The following is an 11,994-nucleotide window of genomic DNA, read 5'->3' as shown; positions in this document are numbered from 1 at the left end:
ATGCAGGCTAAAGGCCCAATTATGTGTGGTACAGCTTGATGGTTAATTACCGTAAATGTGCGTGTATAATGCAAAAAAAATTTGTACCAAAATTCAAGCTCAAAGTAGGGGAGGGTCGCACTATACACACACATTTCTGGCAGTGCGAATTGGGCAGGCGAGGGGGAAGAAAGACAGCAACGCAAATCGGGCGGGTGAGGGAGAAAAGGGACGGCAGCGCGAATCAGGCGGGCGAGGGGGGTAAGAGAGATGGCAGCGCGAATCGGGCAGTCGAGGAGAGAGAGAGACGGCAGCGCAAATCGGGCGGGCGAGGGGGTGAGAGAGACAGCAGCGCGAATCGGGCGGGCGAGGGGGTGAGTGAGACAGCAGTGCGAATCGGGCAGTTGAGGGAGAGAGACGGCAGCGCGAATCGGGCGGGCAAGGGGGGAGAGATGGCAGCGCGAATCGGGCGGGCGGGGGGTAGAGAGACAGCAGCACGAATCGGCTGGGCGGGGGGAGGAGGGTCATATTATACACGGGGGTACATTTTTTTTCCCCTTTTCCCCCTCAAAAATGGTGGGAGGGTTGCATTATACTCGAAACACATATTTACGGTGCACGTTTCTGTAGACTGGCAGATTGTGATCATCCCCTGGCTTTTATCTTGGGACTTATCAGGCTATTAAATTTAGAAAAAAATAGAAGCCAAGAATAAATGACACTTTCTATATTTTTGATGCCTTGAAGTTTAACACCCAACACATGAATAGAAAGGTATCAGACCTCATAAATTAATATTGCTGCCTTTGTTTTTGATGGGAAATGGTGCCATGATTAAATTTCCTTCTCACATGTTCATAATATTCTAATGAGACATGTCCAATCACCTCACTCTTTCACTGTTCTTTTGGTGCTGATATTTTTAGTCATTTTAATACCTGAGACCTATGCAGGCTGCATGGAGGCTTTCCTCACTGACCTGAATGAGCATCCAGCTGAACTGGCAGAGATAGAGGTAATGCATCACCAGTCCAAGGGCAGAGCAACTTTCATCCGAGAGTTCTCGACTGAGGTAAACTGACATCAAAAACGAGATCTGAAATATGAAGGGATATAGCTTTAAGTGGCGTGTGATCAAAAATACCTTGATGCGTGCAAGGTGTTGAATTTCCCACTACCAGTAGCACATAGGACCACGCCAGAGGCAAGGCAGGATGAGCTTCAGCGGCTAATCAATGTGGAATAAGCCAAGGTGAAATTCATTTGCTTTCTGAGACCGAAAGAAATAGTGGCCTCAAAGAGTATCCGATTCCAGTTTCAGTAATTTAATCTGTAAATGTTGCTCTTAAACCTCCCGTCACTGAAAGTACAGTCAAGATCACTGAGAACTGGTGATGTGTTAACTGGATTCCCACTCTCAGAATAAAAGCTGTTTGTTAAAACTTACTGTGGTAGTTCAAATGGCGCATATTAAATAAAAACTGAAGGAGAATTGCAATAATGTTTAAAATGTAACAATCAACTCTGATAAAAGTTTTAAAAATTAAGGAAGCAATTTTTACTATGCATTAACTCAGTAACACAAACTAGAATTCTAATTCAAAAATAAATGTCACACAAGAATACTCCTCTTGTTTATAAAAAGGGCACTCTATTAACATCTGCCACCTGTGCCAAAAAGCCCCACAATCAAACAGTATTTGATTAGCTCATTGAGCAACTGGAAAAGGGACCACAGAATAACTAGAGACCAAGTAATTGGATGCCATTCTCACATTTTCTGTCTGTGTATTTTGTAACGACTCCTTTAGAGTCACATTATCTAACCTTTCAATAAATGAGTTGCCTAACTCGCACATTTACAACCGCTAAGCAAGCTCTGTATTTGATGAGGCCTGAGTTCAGCTCTGATTGATCAGAATTAATGAAACAAAATTGCTGCAATTATTAGAGTTTTAAAAAAACCCACAAAAATCCCACGCTATTGCCATAAGGAAGAGCAGGGCGGAGGGCTTCTGACTATTCAAAGTGAGGACAAACGCACAGACCAGCTTGCTCACAGCACAAGGTGACTGGAGACACCTGGAGACAGCTGAGAGCAGGGTGGTAGGATAAGTGTGGGGACTGGTCTTTTATCACAATGCCACTCCCAAACACTAATCTCCTCTCCCTTAATATCTGAAGGTCTGTCAGTGACTGTCTTGAATACATTCAGTAACTGAGCATTCACACCCTCATTCAGTAGAGTTCCAGATTTAGTACCCTTTCAAACATACTTTTTATCTTATTCATGAATGATCAAGCCGTATTTTGAAAGACCAACATCCACCTTGTCAAAACCATGAATTATGTACTTATGAATTAAATCATCTCTTGTTCTCCTCCCCGCAACGCATCAGTGCTTCACCCACCTAAAGAAACGGTGAGTCTAGTAGAGGAGGCATCACTGTTTCACCATCAGCTCATTTCATCACATCTGCATTTATGGGAGCATGCACAGACATCCGAGATGGGCTAAATCCCAAGTGCCTGCTGATCAGGTATTCCCTAACGAACAGCTCGCTGTCAGCCAGATCGACTCTGCCTTTCACCTTTGCTGTATAATTGTGGGCAGCCAGGAGAGTGCGAGGCAGGGGATTGTGATTAAAATGATTTTTTTCCTGTTGTCCTACTTGCATGTTTTGTCCAAGTTTTAAATGCTTACCCATAAATACACTTAAAAAAATATGGTGCACATACACATCCTTACCCGAGTTGGTCCTGAATTGCCCTTTTACACACATGGCAATCCGGCACTGTTACTACCTCTGCTGCGTGAAAATAGCCAGGACTGAAATGGCATCCCCGTTCCGTGTCAGTGCTTTTTACCCAGAAGGTGTAGCGTAAAAAAGCCACAAATATTCCAGAACAAAGTAGTGGTGTTAAAAGTCCAATTATGGTATGAATTGTATATAGTCATTGGCGGGTAAAGGCACGGGCTGGCCCGCCCCCTGCTGACACTCTCTCCTGGACCTTTATGGTCTAGGCCATAAAGGTCAGGCCACCTCTCCCTTCCCTAGCTTGGATCCGGGCCAGCTCAAGTCTTCTGTACAATAAAGCCTATTGTTCCCCTCAGTCTTTGTTCTTGTGATTATTGGGGCAACTGGTAGTGCCCAACAAACACCTCAAAATGCTGTAGTGATACCTACAAAAGTAACCATTATCCTCATAAATACAGGAAACATGAATTTTTTTTATAAAAATAGACTTTTATTTACAATAAATTAAGGATCCTTGTCACTCTGATCTAGCAGCTGCTCCCAGGGACAAACATCAAATTAGACATCCAGAACTGCTGGAAGACCACTACTCGGTGAAAGACCCACTTTGGTCTGCCTGAAACCTATTGGTCTTTCAGCCCATGGAGATGTTGGTGAGGGAAGGCTGCCGACTGAGATGCACTAAGGCTTGGTGCAACCAATGCGAGGGCACTGTGGGGAAGGACCACAGTCTATAGTCCCCCCGTTACAGAGCATTGAGGGGAAGTCCCTCAAACAACAGAGGGGAGAGAAGCAACAAGGTGCTACGGTGGCAGTAATGGTGCATTGAGAGAACAAATGTTACAATGTACATTGATGGGAATGTATAGATATGATTGACACAATGGATCTGAATAAACTTTGAATGGTTTTCATTTTTGTAAATAACTTATTGTGAATAAAATGAGAGTGAGGGTAAATAAATGGAGAAGGTGAGAAAATTTAAGTTCTTGGGAGTCCTATCTTGGAGGATCTTTCCTGGATCCAACACACTAAAGGCATCGTGAAGAAGCCTCTACTTCCTCAGGAGTTTGCGGAGGTTTGGTATGACACCAGAAACCCTGGCAAATTTCTACGGAGGTGTGCTGGAAAGTGCACTGACCGGCTGCATCATGGTCTGCTATGGGGTCACCAATACCCCTGAGCGTAAAGCCCTGCAAAAGGTAGTGGACACAACCTAGGACATAACCCTCCCCACCATTGAGGACATCTACAGGGAACGATGCCGCCAGAGAGCAGCAGCAATCCTTAAGGATCCACACCACCCAGCACACTCTCTGTTCTCCCTGCTGCCATCAGGAAAGAGGTCTAGGTGCCACAAGACTCGCACCACCAGGTTCAGGGACAGCTTCTACCCTTTCACCATCGGACTCCTCAACAACAAACACAATCAGCGACTCATTTAATGACTCTCACTTGTGCACTTTATTGATGTTTAAAAATTCTCTCTATTGCAGTCAGCTTGGTTACATTTTGTTTTCATCAATGTACATTGTCTCATAGATTCTTTAATTTCACTACGGTCATCACACGGAGACTCCTTGTTGATACTCTCCCCACAGGGCTTTTTTGTCTCTAAGGTTTTGAAGTTATAGTTTATTTCAAACTCAGTGACCTTGGTCATTGGAGGACATATTTCTGCCTGATTGAGAATTTTTTTTTCTTTTTATTTGTGGAAATAAACTGGTTAAAGACAGGTTTAACACAGAATAAGATCAAAATACCTGAGAAGGATAAAATCCCTTTTTTTATATTTAAGGGACTCTTAATTATATCTATTTTTTATTCAACAGTAATGTTGGCTATATTCATTGCTAACTCGATATCATCATCGAATTCAATGTTTTGAATGGGACAAGTAACTATGGTTATACTTCTGATTTACAATTCTTGTGTGATTTGATTATGACATTATTTATGTTACTAATTAGATCATGTATCAAGGATTTTTCTATTAAACCCAATAAAAAGGTAAATATTATACCTATCATGACTGACAACATGGTGTCCATTATTTTGATCTCTCAAGTATACTTCACATCATTGTTGCTAAGATGGACAGGGAATAAGAGTGGCTCTCTGGATAAGGGGTCAAATTGGGGAAAGTTTAAAAAGAACAGGACAAGGTAGAAACTGAGGAAAGTAGACTGGGAATGACTATTTGAGGTAAATACACTCTGACATGTGGGAGTCTTTTAAAAGTTCAGACCAGAGGAAAGTATACAGTAAAGGCAAGACCCCTAGAGCACTGATGTACAAGTGACATTGGAATGCAAGTCCATTGCTCCTTGAAAGTGGCAACACAAGTGACTTCCCTTCACTGGTTGGAGCATTGAGTATCAGAATTGGGAAATCATGTTGCAGCTGCAAAAACCTGTGGTAAACTCACATTTGCAGTACTGCAAGAACTCTGGTTGCCAAATGACAGGTAGGCTGCAGAGGCTTAGGAATGGGTGCACAACATTAATCAGGATATTGCCTGGACTGAAGGATATTAGGTATCTGGGAGAGGTTGGACAAACTTCGATGGTTTTCTCGGGAGCCCCATAGGCTGATGAAGAATCAGCCAGAGGTACCTAAAATTATGAGAGGTGTAAGGCTTTTTCACTTTGGCAACCTGCTAAATTGGTGTGTGAATGACCCATTTTGAAATACTGGTTGGGCCGTTCACACTGGACCAAGAAAAAACAGTTTCATGTGCCCTTTCACAAGGGGAGAATAGCCTCCAGTGGTTCAATTTATAACAAGTGTGGGAAAGTTGCTCCGACAATGAAACATATGCGCACAATTTATAATGAACGTGGGAAAATCGCTCTGAAAATTAAACAAACATGCACAATTTATAGACGAATGTGGGGAAAATCACACCAACAATGAAACATGCATGGACAATTTATAATGAGCGAGGGACAATTGCACCGACAATGAAGCATTCATGAACAATTTATAATGTGTGAGGGAAAATCACAGTGACAATGAAACATATGCACACAATTTACAATGAGCGAGGGAAAATCGCAGCGACAATGAACCATACACACACAATTTATAATGAGTGTGGTAAAAATCACAGCAACAATGAAACTTACATGGACAATTTATATCAAGCGTGGGAAAACCACGCCAACAATGAAAAACACGTAAAAATAGTATAATGCCACCCATCGATCAGCACTGCTAGAAATGATTGAGGATTTCTCTTTACTCCATACTACAAATTAATTTGATAAACAGTATGTATATTGTCATTCTGCCAAATTCTTGTTTTTATTTTCATTCTGCACTCTTTCCATATGCAAGCTAACAGTGTTCTCTGCTGTGATCTCTCATTTTTGCTCTTCCCATTCCCTTCCTCTTTAAGAACTTCCCATGCACGCAAGAATGTCATCAGCATGTCATTAATGGGACCTGGCATAATGGGTCGCCTGTTTCCATTGGAGTCATGTTGAAATGGATTGGCTATGATACTACCTCCCTAGGCGGTTAATTCCTGAGTCAATTTGGAGTCCCCATACTGGTTCGTGAGTGTTCACACTGTTACGTGAACTGGTAAATTGCCAATTAATTACTGGTTTCAAGCACCAGTGTGAAAGGGGCTATAGGTAGGGTAGAGTCATAGTCTTTTTCTCAGGTTGGAATTGTCAAGTGCCAAAGGATGTCATTTGAAAGCAAGAGGGGAAAAGTTTCAGGAAGATTTGAAGGAAAGTTTTTTTTGATACAAAGTGTGGTCGGTGCCTAGAATGCTCTGCCAGGGCAGATAGTGGAGCAGATACAATGCAATGTTTAAGACATTTAGACAGGCAAATGATCTGACAGGATATACACAGGCAGATGGGGTTAGTTTAGATTGACATCATGGTCGGTACAGACTTCGCACACTGAAGGGCTAATTCCTATGCCACACTGTCCAATGACTTATGAGGATAGGTTACAAATCAAAATCATTGGTTTGAATCTGGAGTCTCCTGTGGACTAAATCTTAAGAACTTCAGTATCGAGCAGTTTCATGGCCACCATTACTGATATTAACATTTTAAAACATTCAGTCTTATTTAATTACTTTAATTTAAACTGCCCAACTGCAGGATGACATTTGTGATTGTGCCTTCAGACTAATGCCCATGACTTTGAGGGAGTCAACCAAACTCTTAATTTCAAAGTTTGACCCTGTGCTTGATGTCGCACAGTTTGCAAAAATCGCTTGAATTCCTTTTCTGCTTTAGTTGTTTTAACTGTGATGTTAACAGTGGAGGAGAATCCATTTCTATTAAGAAATTAACTGATATTTTACATATTTTACACAAAGTGTTCCACTGCAGCAATTGAAAACAGAGACAAACTCTTGTCCCCTTCACAATAAATCAACAAATCAGATAACATGTGCCAAATGTAAGATTTTGTTCTTGGTTCAAAGGGAGATGGGCAAACAAAGTCAAACCAACCATGGACACTGTGGCACAAAGTCCTTCTCAGTTCCTCATAGAAAAGTCACAGGAGAAAGGTATTAATCAGTATCAAAATCTGAAGTCTCTTGAAACAATTCTGTGACACAAGGCACCAGAATTAAAGGGCCAAGGTTGATATCCTGAACTTGAAAAAAAAATGAAACCATAATATGGCAGTCCCCAAATTTGGAAGGAAACAAGAAGAGAATAAACAAAAGTCCCAAAGTAAAAATAATAAAAACTTTTTAACAATTAGATACTGTCAAAAGGTCTCCACGAGGAGTGTCTGTCGTTTTGTAGTGTGTACTTCATGAACTGGTCATTAAATTGTGAATTTCACATGATAATTTAAATAATGGTTGTATGGGGACAAATTTTTAATTACTGCCCAACTATGTTTGTTTGAAAAATATTCCAGCAGTTATTCTTATCCCTACCATCCGCAGATCTCCTGACTTGTAGGCCAGATTAATCCAGACTCATTTCTAGTATCCTAAAATTCAAACTATGGGAAGTGTTTGATTCATTTTCAGGGGCTCCTACTTTGAGTCAAACCTCTGAAAATATGTCCTGCAACTGTACCCTAATTAGCTCCATTAAACAGCTCAAATATGACATCCTGACAGGCAGGTTGACTTCCAACTTACAGGGCTACTAGATTGTAATGTCATCCATGCAATGTCCAACATGTCTTAACTCCTCTCCTGCTTTCAGTTATTAACCATTTGTGATTCAGACAGCAGAAGGATACCCATTAGCTTCTCTGCATTGCCCTAAATTCTACTTGCATGGGGCACTGTTGATGGAGACCAGCTGCAATCTGCTTATCTGGAAAGGAGCTGAGTGTCACCAATGTTATGGGCCCAGAGGTCCCTGAAACCCAGCAGCAATAGAAATTCACCAAGACGAACGGTTACTTAAACAAAAGATGCTTTTAATAATCTTTAAACATGAAAGCAGGATCAAATGTTAACTTATTACTATTAACTTAACGCCCTTCTAATTCCATGTGCACGTATATGTAATACGTGTCTCAGTTCAGTCCAATCTCACTTCTCACTCCTCTAAATTCACCGATATCAGGCAATCCTTACACTGAGCACAGAACTTAACATTTATGAATCTTCCCCAGGCTTTGGTGTTTGTAAAGTAAATGGTTACCGCTCAGGAAGGTTCTTATTGGTTTTTAGAGAGAGATTTTTGCTCATTGGACACAAAAAAACAGATTCCTTCCGATCAGTGACTTCAGCATCTTGCCGAAGAAACTTGCCCCATCAGGGTTTTCCAGATGATAAACTCTTTCTTTCAGGTCACCAGAGTTCCTTTTTCTGTTTCCCTTATCTCAGGTGAAACAATATATAGCCATCCATCTCCTCTTGTATGGACCACAAGGGCTTTGAACAGGCTGAACTCAGAACTCACAACCCGTCTTCAAAATGGGTTTTCAAACAAGCTTCCAAAAGCCACAGCAGAAAACCAGCAGTCTCGCTGTCCCTGTCACACTCAGACAAAAACCTGTTTGACTCTCTCTACTTGCAAAACCACATGACCCTCCTAAAACAGTACTCACCACCAAAACAGCTTGCTGACTCGTGAACTCAATTCATGAAAGATTGTATTAGTTTCCTGAGATGGGCCCTTCCATTTTCACCCAGCATAGGAGTCAATGGTCTTTGCAGACTTGTAGGCATCATCTTATGCATTTTAAAATGAGATCTGTTTTGGTGTATGTATCTGTTTGTGACCAAACTAACCCCACAATCTATCTTCCAAAAATATATCGAAACATAATATAAAATATAACATAATCTGTCACACCAGAGAATCACCTGTGATGCTACAGCATAATGTGCCACAACAGTTGCAGTGCCCTTGGGAATGACTTCAATATTTTTATCTTGTTCAATACATATTTCTAGTTGCTGTTCATTTAAAACCTATGACTAAATGCTAGAATGCAAAATGAGCTGCCCTCTTAAAGTTTATCGTTGATTTAAACATCCCCTCCCCCATACTTGGCACTGGTCTGAACTGGTTAACTTCAGCTTGAGCAGAACTTCAGATTAAAAATACTTTTATCATCTTTTGTTCGGGGTCAAATTTGAGCAACAGAAAACAAAAAAAATGCTCACATATCCCGAACCAAGTATGCACTTTGCACTGCACCACTCAAGCTTGTCATTTTTTTAATATCCAGTCCAAGACAAACATAATAACAAAAAAAATTATGGAAAATGAGAAATGCTCAGTCCTCTCAGTGAAATCAGTAAAGGCCGATCTTAAAAGTAACAGGTCAATTAACAAGAACAGATAGAATTCCACAATTCTTGGCGTAAACAGAACCAGTCTTAGAAAAACAAGTGGAAGAATTTACTTTCCTGGTTTATGTCTGTGGTGGTACACCACCAGCCTACTGCAGGGGGCAACCCCTGTACCTGCAGGAGTGTACCGCTGGCCTACTGCAGGGGGCAACCTCTATACCTGCTGGAGTGTAAGGGGACAGGACAACACCTGGCCAGCTGTCAATCAGTCGGCCTGAAGGGATCAAGTCCCACCTAGTCGGGTGTCAATCACCCTCTGTGCTATAAGCCTGCGCTGGCCTCCTGAAGTCTCACTCAGAGTTACTGCAGCTACAGCCAGCCTGGCTCTGTGGAAGTCTTTGTGGATTAAAGCCTGTTGTACAGACTTTACCTTGTGTGTGTTCGATTCTGGCTAACAGCGCACCACAATGTTGGGGTTGAAATGCTTTGACATGAGGTAATACAACAGATGGGGACCAATTAAAAAATATACTAGCGTTTTGGGCAGATCAAATTAAAAATATAGGTTTGTGGTTAGATTTTGGCAGAATTGAGATCTCTTCAAAATGAGATGACACAGAACAATTTTAATTAGAAATCATGAATCACCTTCATCTATTGTCATCTTAAAAATAGCCCAGAAGAGAGAGAGAAAGATTTGTGGCTTGGTGCCAGGACAGAAACCTCTTCTTCAATGTCACCAAGACCAAACAACTGATGATAGACTTCCAGAGGAGAAGTGGAGCTTACTCCTTAGTCTGCATCAATGATGCAGAGGCAAAGATAGTAGACAGCTCAAAATTCCAAGAAGTAAGCATCTCCAATGACCTGACCTGGTCCACCCACATCAATACAATGCCCCACCCCTGAGATTTGAGGTGATTTGTCAGCATCCCATAATAATTTCTGCAGGTGCAACCTTGAAAATATCCTATCATGATGCCTCACTGAAAAGTGCTCTAACCAAGACCCCAAGAAATTGTAGAGGATTGTGAACATGGCTTATGCCATAACACATACCCCAGACCCCTCCATCTATAACTCTTTTTGCCTTGGAAAAGTGCCCAACATATTAAAAGACTCATTCTACTCCAGTTTCACTCTCTTCACCTTCCTCCCATCAAGATGATTCACAAATAACGAGATCACTCACCACCTGATTCAAGAGCAATTTCATTCCTGGCCTATCACACTCCTGAACGAGCTGTGTCACCCATTCTTCCTCTCTATAACTCTGCACTTTGGTACAGTATCATGTTGCACTACAGTACAGATGACTCCTGGTCTGCTCACAAAATAACCTCTATCTCTGCATTTTGGTACAGATGGCAATAAACAAACTTGAGATGAAGTATTTGGCATACTTTGTGGATGTGCTAATATATGACAAACTTCCCACTTTGCAATCTTAAGAAACGAATGAATGTAAAGTCTTGTAGGATTCCTATAAAAATTCACGAAATAAAGGCTTATACTTGGCCTGTGAAATTGTAAAATTACTATGCAAAATTTACTCTTCACCAACCAGGAAAAATAATCATCAGGTTGTAAGTGTTGTCATATATGTACTCTGACAATAAATCTGACCAGGTTGAGCAGGTTATGGGCCTGATACAGTTTCGGTATTAGTCTAATTAACTGATTGAAAATATGAAAGTTTCACACTGGGTGAACAACCTGCTTTGTCAAATTACTATCTAGAGTCTTAAGATATAATTACACAGAACTCTTAAAGTAGTCAGTCAGGTCTATATTCCAGAAATCAAAATTATAATCAAATTAACAAAATTGTTCAATGGAGTATGAATTATAAAAAGGAATGGAAGCAGAGAAAGACTATTTAGCTCCTCATGTCTGCTAATGGCAATCAATAATATTATGGTTGCTTTATGTTCCTCAGAGATACTTTTCTACATGCAGTTCATATGCTACAGATGCTGACTGGTCTTGTGAATACTTCTGATTTTTTTTCAAATTTGCAGCTTCTGCTTTTAAAATGAAAATGTTACAATACCAGAGTTCTTGTCACAAAATATATGGGGGAAGCAGGGATTCATGAGAGAGAGCTCTCATCAAAAAACTGCTGGAGATGATGGATAAAGTAGTTGAACCCAAGTCATTTAAAAACATGTAAAACGGACACTCAAACTCAACACAAGTTTATTAAAGGGAAGTTGCATCTGACCAATAATTTAGAATTGATCAGAATTATTTGAAGTTGTAACAAACAACAAAGGCTGTCAGTGAGTGAGCCACTGTGTTGAACAGACCCTTCAGCCAAACTTATCTTTGCTGACCGAAGTGCCTTCCTGAGATAGTCCCATTCATCTAAATATCTCTTTAAACCATTCCCATTCATGAACTTGTCTAAATATATTTTAAATGTTATAATTATTTGTGCCTTTACCACTGCATCTGACAGCTCATTTCAAACACTGCATCCAAAGCTCTATGTGGAAAACTCGTCTCTCA

General features: G+C 40.8%; 1 protein-coding gene across 1 annotated transcript in view; it reads right to left on the bottom strand.

Moving 5' to 3' along the window:
* The window catches only part of adgrv1 (adhesion G protein-coupled receptor V1), a 537,083-nt gene that overhangs the window by 115,075 nt on the left and 410,014 nt on the right, over positions 1–11,994 (bottom strand). The window contains exon 85 of the mRNA XM_069918000.1: positions 959–1,075. Coding sequence (XP_069774101.1) covers positions 959–1,075 — 117 coding nt within the window. The remainder of the gene's footprint in view (positions 1–958; positions 1,076–11,994) is intronic.

The sequence above is a fragment of the Narcine bancroftii genome, chromosome 1 (genome assembly GCF_036971445.1).
Source record: "Narcine bancroftii isolate sNarBan1 chromosome 1, sNarBan1.hap1, whole genome shotgun sequence".
Taxonomy (NCBI): domain Eukaryota; kingdom Metazoa; phylum Chordata; class Chondrichthyes; order Torpediniformes; family Narcinidae; genus Narcine; species Narcine bancroftii.
The sequence above is the reverse complement of the archived record's forward strand: the minus strand, read 5'-3'. Positions and strand labels throughout refer to the sequence as shown.